The sequence below is a fragment of the Vigna radiata genome, chromosome 11 (genome assembly GCF_000741045.1).
Source record: "Vigna radiata var. radiata cultivar VC1973A chromosome 11, Vradiata_ver6, whole genome shotgun sequence".
Taxonomy (NCBI): Eukaryota; Viridiplantae; Streptophyta; class Magnoliopsida; order Fabales; family Fabaceae; genus Vigna; species Vigna radiata.
The window spans coordinates 2,017,421-2,040,764 of NC_028361.1; the positions used below are offsets into that span (position 1 = coordinate 2,017,421).

Sequence of the window (23,344 nt, forward strand, 5' to 3'; positions counted from 1 at the left end):
ATAATTTCTATATATTATTTATTTTTTTTACTTTTATTCTCAACACTTACAAATACAAGATTCTGTAAATCTTTTTTCATACGAAAATTTGATTTAATTTTGGGTCAAAGTATTTATTTCTGTCTACCTTTTAAGACTAATAAACATGATATTTTACTTTGTTGGCTAATGTTCTTATAATATTGATTTAAAAATTAAGTTCTCTTATTAAAATTATATAAAAACACAATAAAAAGAATTTGTTTTTTCAAATCCTTAAAAATTGATTAGCACCTGTTTTATTTTATTTAAATTTGTGATAAACTCCTCCATTAAAATTTCGATTTTGATATTATTGATTAATTTACTCCACAATTTCAGTGTAAGGGGATAGTTTTCATATTTAAAGACTAAATTGAGTAATATTAAAGCAAAAACATCTACGCTGAAAGTCTTACTTATGATATTAAAGCAATCAAATTATTAGTCACAATTTTATGAAGATGAACAGCAACTCAGGTACATATGGAAGTAGAAATATTGTGGAAATTCCACTTATATGTGCAATACATTTTTCTTATTCATGATGATATTCATTCAGTGACCACTCCACATTCATGATGAACAGCTTCTTGATGTCTTTCTGCAGACATTAAGACCAAACAGTCATTGTTAGTGTCAAATTTTACTGGTGTCATCCTCGTACAAATCAAGTTACCTCAATGCTTAGAGGAGAAGTTGTTGGTGCATAACGGTCAACCACATTCCCATCCTTGTCAACAAGAAATTTAGAGAAGTTCCATTTGATACTATCTCCTAAGACTTCACCTTTGCTTGATTTCAGAAATTTGTACAGTGGAGCAGCATTGTCACCATTCACATCCACCTACATATATTATAAGCATCTACTAACAATTTTAGTAAAATACTTAACATGTTTACAACAGATTGTGATGAAATACAACATAATAAGAACACTCCATCAACATCATATTCAACACAGTTTGCAGTTTGGTACCTTTTATAAATTGGGACCTGTTCTCGAATTCTATCAAATTGATGGATATTGAATGAAATCAGTGAGAGCAATTAAGGACATCACCCACCTTGTCAAAAATGGAAAACTCAGCTTTGAAGCGAGTACAAGCAAATTCCACTATCTCTTCATTAGTTCCTGGTTCCTGAGCCCCAAACTGATTGCAAGGGAATGCCAGAATTTCAAGTCCTACGCAAAAAATTAGAAGACCGTTTCTATAAAAAAGAAGATAAAGAGAGAGAGCCTTTTGATCTTAGAAATAGACACTATCTATGGCTGGTAAATACAAGGCTGAAGGAAGATAATTTTACCATGAAGAAAAGGTATAAAACAAACCAGAACAGAGGACAAAAGCAAAGATTTATATAAATCAAAAAGCCTGCAAGAAAGATGAGAAAATCATACCTTTCCCTTTGTATTTATCATACACTTGATTCAGCTCTGTGTAGTTTGAATTAGTCAAGCCACTTCATCAAATATTGAGTATCAAAATATATTGTAAGGCTTACTATAGGAAGAAAAAGTGAAGTGTAAGAAAAGTGCATTAAGGTTTTTTGGTAAGCATAAGATGTGTCAAATAATGAAGGAGATTGACCTGCATAACCATTTGAATTGGTTGGTAGTTTTCAGTTAGAGATAGTACCATTGTGAGGCAACATTGACAATGAGAAGAACTTTTCCTTTGTAATCTCCCAGATTAACATCATTTCCCCTGGCATCCTGCAGACAAACTTAATGATCAAACGAGTCCATGACTTGCAAGGGATTTATACATTAAAGAAAGAAAAAGAGATAAATAAGTGGGATGTCTAGAGAAAAGCAACGTACTTTAACTGTGAAATCATGAACTGATGATTTAGTGTTTGATTGGCTAGCCATTTTTAGAGTGAAGGAATTTGAAATTGAAAGAACTTTTCCTGATGAAAGATAAGAAGGATGGAAGACTGTAGAATGAATGACTTGAGAGGTAGAGAAAAAAGCAAATTAATGGACGCAACAACCGGATAGAGCCACTTCTGTAGCATTCTCAATGTAATATGCTATATAATAGAAAATGAAAAAAATTGAATTAAGAAAATATTTATCTATTGAGAAATTAAATATATAGTTATTATAGCTTGAAGTTAGTGAATATAATTGACGCTAAAAGATTACTGTAATTCATCGTAATATCCTTATTGTAGTTTTTATTTAATGATGAAAGTTAAGAAAATCAACAATAAAAAGGCTTGCCTATACAAAAGTAGAACAACCAAGTAGTTTTTGTTCAGGGAACTTTTTTTTTTTTTATTTCATTATTGCCCATTAAAACTTTAGATAAAGGAAAATGAAAATCCTTGTGTGAAAGTGTGTACAATGTTAATGAATGACATTGGCATCCAAATTGGTCAAGGGAAGTGGCGAAGCAAAACTTTAGGTCTGCAATCCTTAGTTGCAGTGGCTTCTTGATTAAAATGGATCAAAAGAATGCAATGGCATATTCTCAATGTTCACACTATAATCCAAGCCAAACATACCCAATAGGAATAAAGATGCTATGGAATATGAGAATCTATTCCACACGACAAAAATCAAGAAGTCTATATACATACAAACTACGAAGCTAGAAACAACAATTTCGTTTTCATTTTCTTTCCGGTGTTCTTTTGGACTTTGTACTCGTCATGTTACTCTTGAGGATAGATCCCAATTCCCAAGACTAATTCCATAAGCTACCTTACTGTTAAAGAAAATTCATTTGATAGATTTGTGCAGAAAAATGGAGGAGTTCTAGCACACGTTACTATGATGAATTCATTGGAAGTGCTCATATTTGTAAGCTACACAGATTCAAAATTGAGAGAGAGAGAGAGAGAGAGAGAGAGAGATAAACTAATAATACTGTGGCACTTTATTATTGATGAAAGATGGTTACAAGTATTGTTATTGAGTGATTGTAAACATGGCCTTAAGTGCAAAAGTAAAAAGAAATAGAGAGTAGAGGGTCAATCCTTGTGTGGTTGCTCCAACATGCTAACCCTCTCAAGCAAATTGTTCATCGTAATGGCAAACGCATCCTGAAACTTATCAGGCTCAGCGTTGTAATTCCCATATACCAATCCAGGCAACAGTTCGTATACAATATATCTCCTCATGTTTTCTCTCTCTCTTAACGAAATGTTGGCCAGTCTCTCCACCACATTTATTTGAGTCAACTCTTTTTTATCCATAAACACAGAGTACTTATCATGGTCATGGGGCAAGTGCCAAGGATATTGGTAATAAGCTGTGAAAGGATCAAAGAGAACAGGGATGCAACCTGATATGAGCGAATCAAAAACAGATTTTCTTGTTGGACTATCTCCTGGGGGCTGAAGGCAAAACTCAGACTCCACAAAAAGTTCTATTACTGACTCAGCCTCACCACACTTAACAGAACTGCAATTCATAAAACGACATTTCTCATCACCTAATGAAGTGCATTGGTTGATTAATGCTGACCTAGTGTTGTCCTCTGCATTAGCCCGTGCTGCTCCAGCAAAACTCACAAGGTTTTTGCGGTTTGATCTAATGATTTTCAGTTGCCAGGAGATTATATCATTGTCTGAATGTGGGTGGAAATTAGTTGGGTGAGGAATTCCAATGTCATTGACGTGCCAAGGTTGTCTTTCAATCAAGAGCTTAATGGGGTTTTGCATTTTGTCAAGTTCTAACAATCTAGTCCCCCAAGGAGACTCACTGCTTCTCCTAAAATCCCACGAAATCTTACCCAACACGAACACATGATCCTTACCTGAATTCCTTTTCCACGTTCCTTGTCTCTCAAGCCACTTCACCAATTCCAGACTCAAACTGTCCTTAACATCATTTGACACGTTCTTGAAATGCCATCGCAAGATATCCAAACCACCATAGAATGGAACATAAAATAGCTTTGCAACCGTTTCATCAGAAACCCTGCATGGATGCCTCAAGACTCTGGAATGAAATATGAGTTCAAGCGAGTATTGATGAGTCTTGTACCATCCTTTGCCAAGCTTGGCTATTGGCTCACCCAACCCCTCGTTACTTAAATAGCTGCAGAAGTCCTGCCATGGAACCATGTCACGGCATTGACCCACCAAGTCCTTGTTAAACTTGGATGGCAAGTCATAAACGTATATTCCATTACCATCACAAGTTGCATAGTTTTTGTTTGGCTTTGACCTCCAGGATCTATGGACTTGCAATTGTTCCTCAACGACCTTAACAGCATTTGCAACCCTCTCATCTGTATCATTGATAAGTAGTCTACTAGCAGCAGTAACCGGATGTGGGGTATATGGAAAGTTGACAGGTTCAGCAATTGCATTATCCTGATCAATTCCAGGGGTAATAGTAGAGCTATTTTTGTTTGTGGAGGTTGGTATTTCAAAGGAGGGGTGAGTACCTGCAGACAGACAATAGAGATTATCGATTTTCCTTGTGGAAAAACAAACATGAATGATGTTTCCTGTTATTAAGGTGGAGAAGGAAGACCACATGTAGATAAGGATTATCATGAAGACTAGAGCAGAAATTCTACTAAGATAGTTGCAGAGGATTGTAAGGCCAAAGTAAGATTGTTTAGCTTCTAGATTTCTAGATGATGATTTTGGTCTTCTTCTGGATATAGACACTGCCATTTTCTGGGGGAGAACAATGATAGTTTGCCTTACTTCTGGTTTTTTATAAAGTAGAGGCAAAATTAATCATGGTGCTCACCTAACATTTTATCTAAGATAGTTGTAGAGGATTGTAAGGCCAAAGTAAGATTGTTTAGCTTCTAGATTTCTAGATGATGGTTTTGGTCTTTTTCTGGATATAGACACTGCAATTTTCTGGGGGAGAACAATGATATTTTGCCTTACTTCTGGTTTTTTGTAAAGTAGAGGCAAAATTAATCGTGGTTTTCTCACCTAACATTTTATCATGCAAGCAAAGTTATTTTTCCTTGACTAGATAACACCATGCACGTCGAGATGTGCGTTGCGCTAAATTATATGCTCTAGTTGGTTGTGCTCCCCGAAACATTTACAGATGGCATATTTTAGTAGTTCACATTCATGATGCAATTATCATTCATCCCCTCAGCGGAATAGAGTCAACATTGAATAATAAAATTATGTCAAAAATATATACATACATATCATTAGCTAAAACAAGAAGATGAATGTGTATATTCACTTTGTATATTGTGTTGATTTTATCTGCATTTTATGATTGTAGTCTATCCAAAACTTAAAGAACAGAAAAAAAAATCATTTATTTTGCCCAACACCTTAAATAATCCCCTCTATAATTACTTTTCACATCTATAATATTCTGTTCTTTGTATTGGAGAAGTCTGAATAAGTAGTTGAATCAAATCCATTTAACCTCTCTACAATTGCCACGTTCATATTTTTCAGAAGCTATACCATTTATCATGCAAGCACGTAGTGCTGTTTTTCTCTTGTGTTGACTAAATTGTGCACGTCGAGTTGCGCTTTAATTATGTGTAATGTTTTCGTTGTGTAGTCGTGCTCCCAATATAATAATAACACGTCTGAAGAATGGTATCATAGTGGTTGGGATTCATAATGCAATAAACGTTCATCCATGTATTCAAATGTTTGATTTTCTGAAAAGTAATGTTTTTTATGTTAGAATAAACTTAAATGCAATGGAACTAACTAGGTTGTTTATTTGTTTAGGAGTTTTGTCTGTTTTTTAGTGCGGGTAAATAGTTTAATAATCTGGTTATTAGACAATAATAAGTACGTCTCAAGGGTAGAATTTATGACTTGGAGATAAAAAGTCAAATGTGAATGTCTAGTTGACAAGTAACAAGTAGCAATACAAGAAAGTTATTAAGTTTTTCCCATAAAGATTGAGTTTTGCTAACACTATACATATGGCACTCTTCTCAACCCGTTTTTCCTTAGTAAAAAACGAAATTAGCGAAAATGAAACAGGTTTGCACAAAATCTTTACGGGTTAAGATCTTGATTCATGTTTACATGTACTAGAGCGAGTCAAAGACCAAACACTAGAAGAAAGATAATTCTACTAAATTCTTATTGATTTGCATGCATCAAAGCAATCCACATACAAATCAGAAGTCCTGTCCAGCTTGAGTTTGCAAGGAAATATCAGAAAGTTTTGCGTTACATGATAAAAACATATTCAGCAATAGCAGATAAAACAATAAAAAGGAAAAAAAAAAAAAAAAAAAAAACTTATTTGAAGCATCACTTACACTAGCACTACAGTATACAGCAACTCTACAACATACTGTCTGTTCTTGCGGGGAGGCGTCGGAAAAAGTTGATTGGGACACATGGCAGCCTGTGGCGAAACCTTGGATGCCTCATGATGTAGAAACCTGCCAAACCAGCCACAGCTTGAAAAGGGGTAACGTAGAGCACCAACGCAGATAGAAGACACAACGTAATAAATAAGGATGTAGCACGAGGGTCTCTCCAGCTTAACAGTGCCTGAATCCTTTCTCCCTGGCTGGCCAAATCCCCAATCACTGTTTGAATCCTTCCAGCCACACTCCTCAAGCGATCATACCTCATTCTCACAAGGTCTGGGCTTCTGCTCGTTGGGAAAGTGTCAAACTCTTCATCCAGTTCATCAGGGTGCACTGCCTCAGCTTGTGAGATTCTTGTGTTCATGTGAGGAGGGTACCTTGGTCTATATCTGAAGTTCCACACCCCAATCAAAAACATGTAGAGAAAAACAGTGGGCAAGATCAATTCTGGGAAGCACACAAGCATGAGAAACAGCACATGAACCAGCACTGTTGTGATAGGATTTCTCCACATGCAGATATCACCGAACCACTTCCCAACTGCGAACACACCAGAGAAGACAGTCATCAGTCTGAAGAAATTCGCCTTGCTTCGCCGCATGCTCCAAAGGTGAGAGTCCACATCTGACATATATTCCACCACTTCCTTGCGAAGTGGTGGCTCTGCTCGGCCGAGTCGTGCTGCCACTATGTTCATTGCTTGATGGCGTAGCATGTCTAGCTGTGTCACAGAGAAAGGCCTAACGTAGTGCATTTTAGGCAGCAGTGGACATGAGTACAAGTAAAGCATGTTTGCCAAAGAAGTGCATGAAAACCGTATTGCCAAGTGAAGTTCACCCATCTTCTTAACCCCAGTTGGGTGAAGAACCAACAATGGATATGAGTGAGTGTAAATCCTGCCTGTTTCTAAAGTAGAGATGCGAATTCTGACCTTCCCAACTTTCAAGTCCTTCGAAGTACCGTTACCCTTTTCCCCGATCTGGCTGTTGTCGAAGACACCAACTGTAAGAACTGTGGCATGATCAAAAACCTCCCAAGTGTATTGCTCGTTGTATTTTGGACTCAGATTGTCAACAATGGTCCTTGTTCTGACCCATTTGTGACCATATTTTGCTACACAGTATGTGTCAGATGTGCCTCTACCATCCCTTGTTTTCATTGGGTGGAGTCCTACAGCATTCAGTACTCCAAGCTCTAAAACCCCAATTGGTGGCTTCCACAATTGCTTTGCTGTGGGACGGAGATCACTGCTATAATGAGTAGACTCGTCAAGAACATGATATCCTCCATCTAGGCATAACCGGAGCTGAATTCTGCTTGAGAACTTTTCCTTCTTCAACTGATCAACATCTATAGCAACTGGCTTTTCCAAGTTGAACCATCGAGAATGAATGATTCTATCATCCGCACGCCTCTCCACAGAGTTCAGTGGTATGATGACCCTCCCAATGATTTCATCTTTTCCAGGACTAACCCGATCTTCAACCGAAATGATTAAATGATCTTCAAAAGGTTCAGCAGCAACAAATAAAAGATCCTCATTCCAGAGTGCGCTCAGCGTCCGTGCCGGAACTGTCTTTGTTTTCAGCACTTGGTTTCCTATCTGCACCTTGGCATACACATCTGGGAAACGATTTTTTTCTGTAGGAACCAAGTCTTGTGCCTCCACAATATTGACACGCACGTACCATAACCTTGGCGCATGATACACCTTTGAACGCATCACTGCAGAGATAGCATGTGTGCTGTCAACAGGTGTGGCTGCATCTGAATGCCATGCATCTGAAAAAGCCTCATCTGCTTGAGTACCAATCCAGACAGCAAGCATCAACTCACCTTTAATCTTCTCCCCTTTCTTGTCCTCAAGACGGTACCACTCCGGAGCTAAAGGGCTATCTGGTGGGACTCTCAAAGGAACCTCATTGATGTCAAACCTCACAATGCCAACAAAATCATCTTTGATGAGATCCCTGTCCTTTATCACAACATCTAGTATGGATGCTTGCATCCGGTCCTTTGAAAAGGCAAACACCTGGTTCCATTCTGGACTCTGATTCTTATCAAAGTGTCTGGTAATGCCCTTGTAATTGCCAATTCTCACCTCAACAAATGGATCAAGACTCCCAGTAATATCCATAGCAGGAAGCTCACGAGCCTTGACAACCCTGACATACAGAAAATACATCCTTTCTACAAGATCATACGTACTAGCTGTTTTGTCTTTATGAATAACGCGACCACCAACAACTCTTCCCCCGCCCAGATATGGACTAGTTTCTTTAAGTGCAAAATCAACTGGTTGTGCTGATGTACCAGTACGTACTAGCTTCATGGGTCGTGGTTCAGATTTCATTTCATCAGCTTCATACTTTGTTACATAATGAGCATCAGCAAAGCCAGTTGAATGCTGCTGGTGATGGTGCTGGTGCTGGTGGTGGTTTGCGTTAGGAAGATGATGGAATGTGTGCCTTGACTCAACCTTTTCATTTGGTAAACTGTTTGCCATTGCGCTTGCAGGTGCTCGAACTTCTGCATGTGTTGAGCTAAGATTATTGGTTGGCATGGAATCAACAACAGGAGTTGGAACAGATGATTTTATGGTTGGGTCATCAGTGATGTAAACTTTAAGACCAATCTCTCCTCTTACACGAGAGAAAATACCACGCTTTTCCAATGGATAATGCAAGACAACTGCATCAGAGTATGGGACAAAAGAAGTCCCAGTAAGGCTAACCTTGCCAAGAAATGAAATGGAGTTAGTAGCCTTTGAATGACTGTGGACATAGACCTCAAGTGAGAGATAGTGAAGATTAGAAGGGTCAGATATGTTAAAGTAGAAGCTCTCATTCCAAACAGGGTTAAGATCCTTTTCTTTGATGGTCGTACGATACTTCTGGCCATCAAAATAAAGTTCCACAAAGGCATTGGATGAACCTAGTCCATCTTTAGGTAATAGATTGTGAGCACTAACCACATCTACGCCTAACTTGAAGTTGGTCATAACGTGGTGGTCTGTTTTCTATTTCCAAATAAGATTTTAGCGAGAACTACACGATCACCGTAAATGCCTACAAACAGAAGAGGAATAAATAACTCGTGACAAAACAACTGAAATTTCAAAGGTGAGACATAGCTGCTTAACTATACGAGTAAAAATCTCACATGATTCTCTAGATGTTTGTTTATGCTTATATTCTGCATTTACATACATAAAAGAAACGTCTAAGCATGTTATATTTAGATTTAACCTCGGTCCAGGCAGGTATTGAGTATGGCAAATACTATACAAAGGCAGGGTTAAGCATGTTAAATCTCATGTCAGACTTGATTTGCCGTGGCAAAATAAAAAATCTGTTAGTTCCACAGAAAACACAGTCCAGCTAAAAGAAGTAGGAACATTTATTAAGGTACAGAGCTTGAATCAAGAGATTTATGCACTGAATGTCATGATGCATGATAGTGGAATATTTTGGGCGGAGGGGCCATGCAACAGCCACTGTTTCTTTCACAAAAGGAATAAAAAGAATATACTGAATAAGGGGGAAAATTTCTGAGCGGCAAGAAAACTTTCTAATGGTAGCAAACGAGGAAGTTATAACTGATACATCACCTTGGAGAGCAGAGAGCGACAAGTTCAGTGAGCAATGAATGAATGCCAAGCAACTGGAAATAAAAGAAGAGTTTGTGACTAGCAAAATATAATGAAATGCAAGGGTTGGCAGAAGAAAAAGCAAAATGGGGTCAACACTAACCTCTTCATAGATCGAGCTCGATCATGTGCAAAATCCCTCGTGGAAGTATTTATGTACACGCATCTAAAGAAACCAGCATGTGGCACTGGATGTTTTTGCAGCTCCAAGTTAGCGATCCATTAAACACGGAGCATACACATGAGCTTTCCGTAGTGAATGGACTCAACTCACAAATTTAAAACTTTATAAAGATAAAAGAAAATGACTGAACAACAACATCATGCACGATGCAGATAAAAAATGAGAAAAAGCAGCGTGCTTTAGCTATGGACTATGTAGTAGTAGTGGAGAACTTCAAAAACAGTAGCTGAGTTACGATGAAGAATACATATACACCTCGTTGATTGAAGAGACAAGACTAGAGTATATGGAAGAGACAAGGAGGAAGCAACAAAAAAAAAGGTTGAATGGAATGGGTGACCACAATGGCAGTGGCAATGGCGTTATATTTTACGGTTAACTATGGTAGTGAGTTCAGAGAGGTGAATGGAAACAACACAGAGAGACAAGCACCGTCTCCAATGGTAGATGCAAAAAGACAAAGACGTACCCGTGCTTCAGTTTCTCACTTGTCCTTTTTGTTTTATTTTTCTAGTTTTGTAACTTTCGCTTCTCTGCTACTGCTAATGTAAAATGTAATGCTATGTTAGTGTTATGCTACCATGCACCCAACTTCAGCTTATGTATGACTCCTCGCATCACATCACATCGCATCTCATTCATATCCAACCTACGCCACAGCCAGACCAAACCGCACTGCAGGTATGCTTTCAGCAAGGCTCGAAGTACTGTAACATTTCTTTTTGAATTTATATTATCTCACCCATTGAAAATTGTGTTAATATATTAAAACTGGTATAGAGGGAAGGATACAACAATTTGATTTTTGTAACAATGACTGTCAAAGTAAATGTAAAAGAAATAATATATAGTATAATTTTCATAAGTATTAACAAACAATTAAATACTAAATATTTAAATATATCTGGGAGTCAAAACTTTATTAACTTGTGCCATTGGGAGTCAAAACTTTATTAACTTTATTGACGGATTCCTAAAAATATATAAAATAAATTTGATTATAATTTTAATTTTTAGAGTATAATATGTTTCTGTTAATGGTTAAGAAGGAAAATTTTCTTTTTTTAAGATAAAATTATTCACAATATATAAATATACATAAATTTCGACTTACAGGGTATTGTGATATTACGGTAGATTTAAAATTTTAAAATTTATTTTAATGAAGTTATTGGTTTAATTATTCAATATTTTTATTAGAGAAAAATGTATTAAAATTTTATATTAATTAAAAATAAAGTTAATTTATAATATAATATATAAGTGTTTAACAGAGGAGAGAGAGATATTAAAATTGGACCTCTACTTCCTCATTCTTTCAATTTGGGCTAAAGGTCATGGACTTCATGTGATGCCATTAATGCTACGCAGACCTTTCTTGCTACATTTCATGTGGTGCCATTAAACCCTAGTTTTTCTTTATTTTTATACTCATCCTTGTTACCAATTTCGTATTCTGATATGTATTGAATTTTGAAATTTGGTCAAGAGAATATTGGATTTCAAAATCCAATTAAGAAAATATTGAATTTTAAAATTTAATTTAATTTAAGAAAATATTGAGTTTCAAAATTTAATTTAGAAAAATATTAAATTTTGAATTTTAGCTTAGAAAAGTATTAGATTTTGAAATTCGTTTAGAAAAATATCAAATTTTAAAATTCAATTCAAGATTATAAGTAAGTGTTTTTATATCTGCTTATAGTAAGATAGTTTTGTTTAAATGAATTCTCTAGATTTTGATGTTGCTTTGAAAACTTTCATGAACCTTTTGGACGTGAACTATACCAGGATTACATCTAAATTTAGACAATCGCATGACTCATGATCCTCATGTAAGATTATGTTGATTGATAGACGTAAATAATGAGTATTGTGAGAACCAACTAGTGTCACATGAGACTATTTGTTGTATTTTGTTGGATGCATAATTTTTACGAATGAAAGTGTCATATGCATTTGTGTTTCCTACTCAATGCTTGTTTGGGATCTACAATCATGTGACATATATTACGAAGAGTTGTTACACTTGGATACCGAGCAGCTTAAAAATACTAGGTTTGTATTCTCTAAATTGTTTGGGATCACATCGAGTTATGCGTCTGTTTGTCACAATTTTTGTATTCTCTAAATTGATCACTATCTTCTGCATGTTAAAGTAATTTGATATTTTCAAATATCGTTCTGGAAACTGACTTGAAAATCATTGATGATTATTAGTTACGGTTGGCAGAAGATGTGTTGGTCAATGTGATTGCAGAGCATCATCTTCATCTACATGTGTTCGATGGTTGAAAAAGTATGTTATCTTTGTATTTTATTTTGTATCTTTCTTCTGGAAACTATGAGAGTATGGCCTTTTCTTTGAAGAAGCATGGCATGATATTGTTCACCCAACTACTTCTGAAACAATGGTAGCCCATACTCAATTGATGTGTAGTTTCTTTAAATATAGTTTCACTTTTTCTCTCCTATTTATTATGGTGCTCTTCTACCCTACAAAAGTTGCCTACAGTTTGTCAGAGTGAATTCACCCATAATGCATCTTTGGATAAAGAATTCCCCATATATAGATTCACGTTTTAATAGGAACCCTACATTCACATTTAATGAGAGAATACGTAAATTCAACCATGCCTTAGTCGTGAACATCAGTGTAACCAAAACTAAAAGATGGGCTACATTTTAGTCTCAAAATATAATGAATTTTTTTAACTAAAATAGTTTTTTATAAGTATTCTTTTAAATTTTATCTTTTTAAAAAGTTTTCAAAAATATAAATTGGAGATTTGTTTTAAAATTATTTTTGAATTTTTTAAAAAATATATATATTTTTTATTTTTATAATTTATTTTATACATTTATTGCAATATAACAAAAGTGAATTGACTTAATTTTTTTATAACAATGAAATAACTTAATTTTCTAAATATTAGTTAAAAATTAAAGTATCAGTATATATAACTTAAACAAATAACTTAAATATTTAAATATCATTTTATAACGTAGTAACCTATAAAAAGAAGTTACGAATTTATATAATTAGAAGTTATAAATAATTATAATCGAAAAATTAATAAAATGTTGTTGTGAGCGGTTACATATAAATTCATATTCAATTTATCTTAACTCGTTAAATATGTAGATTAAATGAATTGAATTTGATTTAATTCACTTTTAAAAAATTGAAATTTTTTCAGTTCAACTTTTTATGAATATGAAGAATTTGATTGATTTATATAATTAAAATAAGAATTAATATCTCTTTCGTCCCTTGAATCTAAAAGCAAATTCGTTTTACAAGGATTTTAACTTGTAAAAAAATTATTTAAATTAATTTTTTTTACGGCGTTAATTTTTTAACAGTTCAACTGTTAATAAACAAAGTACGTGACTGTGTGGTTAATATTGTGAAAGAAAAATATAGATGAAGTTAAAAAATATGAATATGGATGTTTTTGTTTGTGAATAATGTTTTCTAATTTTTTCATATTTATGTAAATAGTGTCAGTTTTTTAGCACTTTTCCTTTTGTTAACTACAATGATCATGAATAGTTATGTCATACACTCAATTATGATATCTTTAATTTATTTGTGTTAATTTCTTTTTCTGTTTCAATACAGTTTAAGTCTTCGTATTCAATATTCATTTATTCATATTGGGTTGTATTCAGATTCATTATTCATTTGTAAAAAAATTTATTCATTTATTAATTTGTTTATGTATCACATCTATTTCAATCATGTAATAATATAATTAGTGAAAATAAATGGAGTTAAGAGAATTAATCAGTGCATCAAAGTAACTTTCAATAGTTCATAAGATACACATTTAATTTAATTTATAGATATGGTTTTTTATTAAATTTATTATTTAATTAAAACTACCTGTCTTTTTTAATAAAGTCATGTAAAAATAAAACATAAAGACAAACAATATATGTAAAATATTTTTTATTTACTTAATAAAATAAACAACTAATATGAAATGACATTCATATGTAATTTTTTTTCCTGTAAATTTTTTGATTACTTTCAATTAACTTATATATTTTTTTAACGCTAGTCTAAATAGATAATAAATTTTATGAAATTTAAAAGTAAATCAAATTTCATTTATCAAATAATATATAGTACTTATAATATACAAAATATCAATTAATTTTCTTTTGTAAAATAAGATTTATAAGACTTGTTTTTAGGGAATATTAATAATATAATATCATATATATATATATATATATATATTACATTTTTATAATTATTCATAAAATATTACAAAAACACACATTTTGTACAATATTAAAAAAATTTACATTAAAATAAAAGAATATTTGTATATTTAATATTTTCTAAGGATATTAAAATAAATTAAAAGAGTTAATTTTTAGAAAATCTCCTGACAATTTATGGAATAATTCTTACTGAACATATTTTTCTTCTACTGTTAATGAAGATACATATGAAATAAAAATATGAAAAGAGTGAAATTTTTGTAAGTCTTAAATATCAATCTTAATAAATTCATAAAACAATGCATACGGAACCTAAAATTCAAATTTTTAGAAAGGGTCGGTACACGAAATAAGTAAAAGTGAACATAGTAATAAATACTAATGAAGTATTTTTAACATTCAAAATGCAGTGTTAGTTTCTATATATTTGTGCAGATGTAGTAGTTTGATTAAAATTAGGTGTTTTATTTACAGCCACAACAAACAAACAAACAGGACATTTGCAATTGGCACATTGAATGATTATTCAATCTTTACACCATTTATCTCCATGTTATTTAGCTTCGAAGGTCTCTTGTAATTCTTTAACAAGAGGGATGAGCAAACCACACTGAGAGAAGAGGCAGCCATTGCAGCTCCAGCAATCCATGGTGGTAAGCGAAATCTAGTGGATGAGTAAAGAATGCCCGCTGCAATTGGGATGGCTAAGATATTGTAACCCAAAGCCCAGAAGTAGTTTAGACGTATACGAGAGAAGGTTTTGTTTGCAAGGTCAATGGCAATTATTATATCTTCCAAGTTGCTCTTCATCAGAACGATGTCAGCTGCCTCAATTGCAATGTCTGTGCCAGCACCTATTGCCATTCCAACATCAGCTGCCACAAGTGCTGGTGAGTCGTTGATGCCATCTCCCACCATTGCCACCGTATACCCAGAAGCCTGCCCCAACCTCTCCAATTAAATAATTACATATATGCATATTTAATAAATTGCTGTATTATATTGTTTGATGAAAGTTATACGATATTAGAGAGTAGTATCAAGAATTTAATTTCTGTTATATCAGTGTAAGATCACATTGTCCGTTGACAAAAATTCATAGTATATATGACATTTAAGGTGACTATTGTTGAATCAATAAATTTTTGGTCCATATCAATCTGTGTTTGAATAGGTGTACGATTTTTCCACTGTTATCATGTTTCATAACTTGATTTAACCTTAGTTATACCCTGTCAAAAAGTTGGCTAAAGTTTCTATTATCATTTTACCTTGGCTTAAATGATGTTTTGTTGTAGCGAATTTAAGTAAAGAAATTAGAAGGACGTGTAATTATGTACTTTTGGCAGGGCTAAAGACTTATTTGGGGCAATGATTTTGTTATACCTGCAGTTCTTTTATTTTAGTTGCTTTAGTCTCTGGTTGAGCCTCTGCTATGACAGTTTCAATACCGGCTTGTCTGGCAATGGAATTGGCAGTACCCCAGTTATCACCTGTCACCATGATGCTCTTAATTTTCATGGAATTAAGAATGGAAATAACTTCATTGGCGCCAGGTTTCAATGGATCTGAGACAGCCAAAACTCCAGCGACTTCTCCATCCATGGATACTAAAATCCCAGTTTGAGCCAGGCTTTCAGCTTCTGCTAGTATTTCTTCAGCATCTGCTGAAATGGTTATGTTATGATCCAGCATCATCTTTTTATTCCCAACCAATATATCCTTGTTCAGAACAATGGCCTTTACACCATGACCTGAAACAGAAACAAAGTTGTGTGCTACTGGCCAGGAATGATTTTGTTCTTCTGTGATCTTCTTGGCGTGCTCAACAATGGCCTTAGCGATTGGATGTTCGCTGTTCACCTAATAAAGATATAAATTTAAATACTATTTTAAATGTAATTTCAGATTCAAGTAGTTATGCTAAATGGAATAAGGCTTGCCTCTGCTGCAGCAGTAAATTCGTAGAAATCTTTAATTGACATCTTTTTGAAGAGTTTTGTTGTTACAACCACTGGCTTCCCAACTGTGAGTGTTCCTGTCTTGTCAAACACAATGCAATTCACCTGCAATATTGCAAATTGTGATTGTGAATTTCACATCAAGATAAACGCTACAAAACTTTCTCTTTACTGAGAGACTCTTTTGCGATAGGGTTGAACCCACATAATATCACCCTACAACAAAGAGTGTACCAATAGAATTTCTCTATTGTTATTGTCAAGGCCACTACTCACTTACCTTGTGTGCACTTTCTAGTGCTTGGCCCCCTTTGATCAGAACACCTTGTGTTGCACCAACGCCAGTACCAACCATAACAGCAGTAGGAGTGGCTAGGCCTAGAGCACAAGGGCAGGCAATGACCATGACCGAAATACCAAACTGAAGTGCAAGCTCAAAGTAGTTCATGGAGGATGGTATCCAAGATTTCGGGTATGCATGTAACTTTCCTGCTAGAAACCAGGAGAGCCATGTTGAAAGAGAAAGCACAATGACCTGCTCAAAAAAAGGGAACCGGTGAGCGTAGATGAATTTCCTCTGACTGAATCCATAAATAAGACCTAAAAAAAAAATAAAAAATCAGTAAATATAGTTAGTTCTAAGTTTACCAGAGGAACAAAATATTTAGAAATATGATCTGCAAGTTTTTGAACTGGAGCTTTAGCCATCTGAGCTGACTCAACAAGTCGAACGATCTGGGAGAGAGCACTCTCGGATCCAACTCTTGTCACCTTAACATGCATAACCCCATTCTCATTCATAGTGCCTCCAATCACCATATCACCCCTCCTCTTTGCCACAGGCCTTGCCTCTCCGGTTATCATGCTCTCATTGACATGACTTTGTCCCCATATGACAAAGCCATCAGATGCTACTTTTGAACCAGGGACAACCTTGATCACATCGTCCTTTTGTATCAACCGAATATCAATTTGTTTTTCACTAACAACATCCCCCTTGTCATCTTGAGTTAACAAGGTCGCTGTCTCAGGTGTCAAGTTCATAAGCTTCGCAATGGCCTGAGATGTCTTCCCCTTTGCTAACACTTCTAAATACTTACCCAACAGAATAAAAGAAATAAGCATAGAGCTGGTCTCAAAGAAATCGTTTCCTTTGAAATGGCGAGAGAAAACAGATCTTTCCACAACATAGAGAGAATAGAAATATGCTGCATTTGTCCCTAATGCTATCAACACATCCATGTTAGCAGAACCCTTACGCAACGCTCTATATGCCCCAACATAGAACCGTCTACCTATGATAAACTGCACCGGTGTAGCAAAGTCACACCTCAAGAGAAGTCCAATATTCAGCATATTGACAATTTTGACATCCAAAACACGTTTAACTCCAGGTATATACATGAAGACCATGGATGTCAAGAAAACAGGAACGGTAAAAGCTAGACTCCATATGAAAAGCTTGAAGTATCGGTTAATTTCCTGTTGTCTAAGTGCTTCTCTTCCTTCATCGTTTGGAAATATCACCGCTTTAAAACACCCTGATCCAGTGGATTCTATGACTTCTATGAAGGTTCTTGGTCCTGTCATGTGTGGTATGTAAGTTATGGCAATTTTGTTAATCTCCGGATATATGGCTATGGTTTCAACACCAGGGAGTGCACGGAGAGAGCGCTCAATGGCACCAAGGGATTGGTCGTTCTTAATGCCATCAATTTTAAGTTCAATCTTGCTAATGTGTTCCCCTGTGCTTATTAGTATAGCTTCGAACCCGGTGCCTTGAATAGCTTCCATTAGGTGGTTGTGGGTGAGGATTTTGGGGTCATAGTGGACTTCTGCTTCTTCTGTTGTTAAGGCCACTCGTGCCTTGTGCACCCCACGAAGGGATTGTAGAGCTGATTCAATAGTGGAGGAGCAAGAGGTACAAGTCATGCCTCGTATGTGTATGCGGCATATCTGAGTTGAGGTATAGTTGGAGTCTTCTTCAATAACTTTGGCTTCAAATCCAGCATCTTCAATGGCCTCGCGTATCCTCTCCTCCTGCGTCAAATGTTAGATTTGGGAACAGATGATGAAACAAGAGTTTAATAATGGCCGTAGATATTCTTTTATCCATGAAAGAAAAAAAAAATGATGAAAGACATACACCCTTCTCAATAAATATCTCTTGTATTTTGTTTTTCCTAAAAATATTAAGGAGTTTACTCATGAATTTATTCACCACTAAATTTTTTTAACGTGCGTTAAATTAATTTTATTTATTTAATAAGTTATTCAATAAAATGAGGCTTTATTGATTCGACCTATTATTTTAAAATTTCAACAAAATATAATATCAGATAAAATATACTTTTGGTTGTGTACTTTTTTTTTTTAATTTAAATTCTTCGAAAAAAAATTTGTCATCTCTCTAATTTTGAAAAATAATAGTGTTTTGTAGAGGTATAAAAAGCAGTTTAGATGATGTTTGAATATCCAAAGTAATGTATTTTCAGAGTAGAGAGATTAAGATTGAACTTTATATGTTTTATGCAAACTAAAATTACATGTTTTATTTATTAATCACTGACAAAAGATTTTTTTTATTCATTTGATTTGAGTTTCAAACAAATTGTATTAAATTAATCTTCTCTTAGATATTTATTTCTTTTAATATTTTATTTGTATTTATGAGTTATAGTATTGATATAAAATAGTGATTCAATTGGTATAAAAATAGTTACTTATAATTAAATAAGAACATAAAATTGTTTTACCATCTCGCTACATCAACATCGTACTCAATGATAATCACTTCAGCAGTTAAATTCTTTACATATCATGTTTATAAAATTAGATTATACCTTTAGATCGTTGGAAGAAGATCCGGTAGAAGAGATTTATGTTGAGTGTGATCTACTAATGAAAAGAATAATGGCTACAGGAAGAAAGTGGAGCACATCATAAAAAGTGTAATAGGCCATTCATTAATACGAATCAGCCAAGGAAAATCTCGGGTCTGATGAGGTAGCAAAAAGATTGCTCTCTCTCTCTCTTTATATATAAACAAGATATGGTTTAATCATCAATTTTTAAAGCGGAAAAAGATAGCATATACGTGCACAATGAGCAGCATATTATTAATGTAGTGAACACTGTAAAAATAGGTTCACTTTGACTTTAGTTCCTGGTATAAGTATGTTTTTGGTTGATATTTCGGTTTTAATTTATTTATAAACCATAGGTAATATTAATAATAATAATAATAATAATAATAAAGATGATGATGCTTGTAAAGCAACAAGCCAAAAGGAAAAAAACTCAAGAAATAAAAGATGAAATTTAAAAAAACTTAAAATAAATCTTTAAATTTCAACCCGGAATAAGAGGGATTAAAAGAATTGAGAAAGAAAATGATTTTTTGACATCTTTTAGAGCATGACAATCCACTTTTAAAAATATTTCGGTAATTAAAAGTGTGTTAAATTGTGTTGATTGTCAAAAAATAATAGTACCTAATTGAGCGTGCAAGTTTTAATTTAAAAGAAACACATTATTTATATTATATATTGTGTAAATTACATTAATTAACTTTTTCATTCAAATAAAATAATTTACGAAACAGTTAATTCTATTTAATTTTAACAAAATCAATTCAGAAATTGATCGTTTAAAATAACATTAATAAACTATAAACTCCTCAACAAAAATTATTGGAGATTCAAAAAGAACGTACGTTAGATAAAAAAAAAAGAAATAAAAATTATTAAAAATAATATTTAAAATTATGAAGTAAAAAATTATTTAAGTGAATTTAAAATGATGTTCTATTTTTAGGGTTGTTCCATGAGAAAAAAGAATCTGGACAAGCCAGAAAACGAACTCACTCATGATCTTATCACACACCAGCTTTCAATATGTGTATCCAACTATTGCTTACGAAGACGTAATACAAAAAATACATGTAATAGCCATTCTCGACTTAGAAATTTTGGCACGCAACTACCAACCTTCCACTATAACTATAGTTATACATCTGCGTTATAAATGGTAGTTTTTGACTTGAGTGTGATGAAAATAAAGATAAAAAAATGGTTAATATATGCAATATGTGTGTCATATCATATTATTATTGTAATAGTCTTTATAAATTATCAGTGAAATGTCACCATCTAAAGCATCATTATCTGTAAAAGAGTAAACATAGAAAGGTTTAAACATAATTATTGAGTCTTTAACCAAGGATAACTTTATCGATTTAATTAATCAGACAATTTTTTCTGCAGATATTATTTATATCATGTACGTAGGCCTAACATATACTTAAAGAACCCCTTAAACACTAAATAATTGATATCGAAAGGTCGTCTTAAATTAAATAAATCTTCTTGCAAAAACATGTATGTATCTTCGGTCCACAATCTGAAAACTTAAATCAGAGTGTTAACTTGATGTAAACAACTATTATAATCGCACATTTAATTTTACATAAAATAATTCAGTTCTTTATTAGAAAGCAGGAACACAATCTTGTGAGTAGAATTGTTCCGTTAATATTCTTTTATGGTATCATTGTGCTGCGTATATAAACTTTTGTGATTTTTTAAAGAACTCAGAATTCGTGTATGGAGAGACGCGAATGTGTTGAAAAGGCGAAAGAAGTAGTTAAAGTGGGAAAAGCAAAGCAAGCAATGATGAAAACGTTGAAATAAAGTGTATGGAGAGAGATTGATACTCACGTTAACCATTGAGGGAAGGTAAAGAACCTGAGCTTTATGATTCAAGACATCAACAACGGCCTCGCGGATTCCAGGTAAGCGTTTGATGGTTTTCTCAACGGATCCGGCACACGCAGCACACGTCATTCCCATAACGCTGAACAAAACCACTTTGCTCTCTGATCCTTCTAATTCCGCCACCGTCTTTCCCGCTTCCACCGCCGTCATCGAAGGATAGCGTGCCTTAGGCCACAAATTTCCACAGCACTGCAAACTGCTGCTGCACTCCCAACACTCTAACTTCTCACCCATTTCACTCTCTATTACTTTCTTCTTCACAATCAACTGCGGTGAACCCTATTTATAGAACTCAAACATCGCTCAACAATCATTTAAACAAATAATAAAATAAATAGCGGGGTAAAATAAAATGATATATATAAAATAAAAAACAGCAAATAGATTTTCACAGAAAAATCAAAGAATTATTTAAAGGAAAGCTTATGACACGACTCGTACCGTATGCAACTTAAATTTCCTCCAATTAATAGGTGTAAATAGGTTAGAATATCTTTATGAGAAAACTGATTAATATTACAAAAAATAAAAAATCTCGGAACTGTAAATCAATTGCGGAGTGATCTCTGTTAAATTTTGCGTAAAAGACAGCAGAGCTCAATAAATACTTCGTGTCTATAACTTGATTAAAAATAATTTAATGAAACGTGAAATAATTCTTTACTTTGTTATAATGTTTTTCATGACTTACTAAAAGAGTGCACTTTGATAAATAACTTAATCAGATATTTATTTATTATTTGTAATACATAAGTTAAGTTGCAAATTTGACGATAAAATGATTAGAATAAATTAAATAACAATATTTTTGGTGAATCAATAAATATATTTAGATAAGCTACTTTAAGAAGCTTATTAGAAAAATTGTCCATAAGGATAAACATTTTTATAATTTTGAATCAGCTTCTTATAATTTTTTTTCTGAATGTCCCTAATTAATAAAAAATAATTTAATATTTAAATGTTAGAGTTTATAAAATTATGAAATAGGTAAGAAAATTATCGCAACCAGTAACAATAGATTATGATTGAAAATAACGTTCAATTTAAGCCAAACTTGTTAAATAACAAACAAATATATACCTTTTCAAAAGTAAGAATTTTAAGTGTATACTCTTTAGTTGTGAGTGTAACCTATTAAAAAAATAGAATTATTTTAAACGTATACTACATAGGTTATTGGGAGAAACCAAGCGTTTTAGGTCACATAAAGCTTTCAAAGAGGAATCGTTTGTTTAGACCTAAATAAACCTAATGCAATTTAATTTTAAATTTTCAGAAAAGATAGCATTTATAGTTTTAAATAGTATTTATATATATTTTTTGTTTTAAAATCAATATTATAAATTCGTAAATGAGGCATTTTTTTTTCTTAAAAACACACAAGCAAACAGTTTTTGTCAATTACACCATCACAATATTTAATCAATGAATTGAAAGTTGAAATACATACACAAATATTTACTGCAAACATTAATTATTACAAAATTAAAAATGATAATGTAATTAATATTATTCAATTTATGAATTGTTAAACTATATATATACACAATTTATTAGAGTAGTTTTAAAATCACAGCATATGTAGTATTTACCATCAATTCATAATTTTGTATATCCACACTCACAGTCCAACTTAAAGAGAAAATATTATATCATTTATTATTCTCTTTACCTTTTACTTGCTTCTTTTTCCTCTATTACGTCTCTTGCTATACTTTATATTTCACGGTTTTGCTTAATAGTACAGCAAATTTACATCTCTTACGATAAGCTCATCATTAATATGAATAATATTCTTTTACAAATATCAATCACAATTAGTAACAATTGAAGTTTAACTTAATTCCACAAAATTGACTTATAAAATAAGATTTGCATCTATTTATATATTATAAATTAATTTTATCTTTAATCGATGTAAGACTTTTAATACATTCTTTCACACAATATAAACATGTCGATCAATACATTCTTTTACACAATATAAACATGTCGAACGTGAAAATATAATTAAAATCTATAACATGAACAATTTAGTGCTTATATATAAGTAGATACAATTTTAATATCTCTAAATGATGTTAAAGTTGGTAAAAGGATAACATCAAATAAAAAATAAAACATTAAATATTACTATAAATATAGGAAAAATGATACTAAAAACAATATAGTATCTTAAAGATTAATTTAGTTTAGTTATCAATTAAATTAATTTTTGGCAACCC

At 33.1% G+C, this 23,344-nt stretch overlaps 4 protein-coding genes across 7 annotated transcripts; all 4 read right to left on the bottom strand.

Annotated features, from left to right (window-relative positions):
- Positions 1–445: 445 nt before the first annotated feature.
- Positions 446–2,011, bottom strand: LOC106777931 (probable phospholipid hydroperoxide glutathione peroxidase). Its single transcript, XM_014665759.2, has 6 exons — positions 1,844–2,011; positions 1,659–1,735; positions 1,421–1,482; positions 1,086–1,204; positions 698–865; positions 446–622 (listed from the first exon to the last, which is right to left on the bottom strand). The coding sequence occupies exons 1-6, from the start codon at positions 1,892–1,894 to the stop codon at positions 557–559; spliced, it is 543 nt and encodes a 180-aa protein (XP_014521245.1). The 5' UTR covers positions 1,895–2,011; the 3' UTR covers positions 446–556.
- Positions 2,012–2,904: 893 nt separating this feature from the next.
- Positions 2,905–5,035, bottom strand: LOC106776601 (probable xyloglucan galactosyltransferase GT20). The gene has a single exon (XM_014664083.2). The coding sequence runs from the start codon at positions 4,657–4,659 to the stop codon at positions 3,001–3,003; it is 1,659 nt and encodes a 552-aa protein (XP_014519569.1). The 5' UTR covers positions 4,660–5,035; the 3' UTR covers positions 2,905–3,000.
- On the bottom strand, positions 4,324–10,807 carry LOC106777930 (FT-interacting protein 1). Of its 4 annotated transcripts, none has more exons than XM_022787405.1 (4): positions 10,064–10,750; positions 9,922–9,974; positions 6,255–9,379; positions 4,324–4,424 (listed from the first exon to the last, which is right to left on the bottom strand). In XM_022787405.1, exon 3 carries the CDS (start codon positions 9,310–9,312, stop codon positions 6,280–6,282), a length of 3,033 nt encoding a protein of 1,010 aa, XP_022643126.1. In that variant the 5' UTR covers positions 9,313–9,379; positions 9,922–9,974; positions 10,064–10,750; the 3' UTR covers positions 4,324–4,424; positions 6,255–6,279. The 4 variants fall into 4 exon arrangements, with proteins under 4 accessions (XP_022643126.1, XP_022643128.1, XP_022643127.1 ...); XM_022787407.1 differs by lacking the exon at positions 4,324–4,424 and having other exon boundaries at positions 6,046–8,840; positions 10,064–10,148; positions 10,614–10,807; XM_022787406.1 differs by lacking the exon at positions 4,324–4,424 and having other exon boundaries at positions 6,046–9,379; positions 10,064–10,148; positions 10,614–10,807.
- A 3,977-nt stretch (positions 10,808–14,784) lies between these two features.
- On the bottom strand, positions 14,785–21,435 carry LOC106776408 (probable copper-transporting ATPase HMA5). Its single transcript, XM_014663858.2, has 6 exons — positions 21,060–21,435; positions 16,990–18,381; positions 16,622–16,876; positions 16,324–16,446; positions 15,767–16,243; positions 14,785–15,319 (listed from the first exon to the last, which is right to left on the bottom strand). The coding sequence occupies exons 1-6, from the start codon at positions 21,348–21,350 to the stop codon at positions 14,903–14,905; spliced, it is 2,955 nt and encodes a 984-aa protein (XP_014519344.1). The 5' UTR covers positions 21,351–21,435; the 3' UTR covers positions 14,785–14,902.
- Between the last annotated feature and the right edge of the window lie 1,909 nt (positions 21,436–23,344).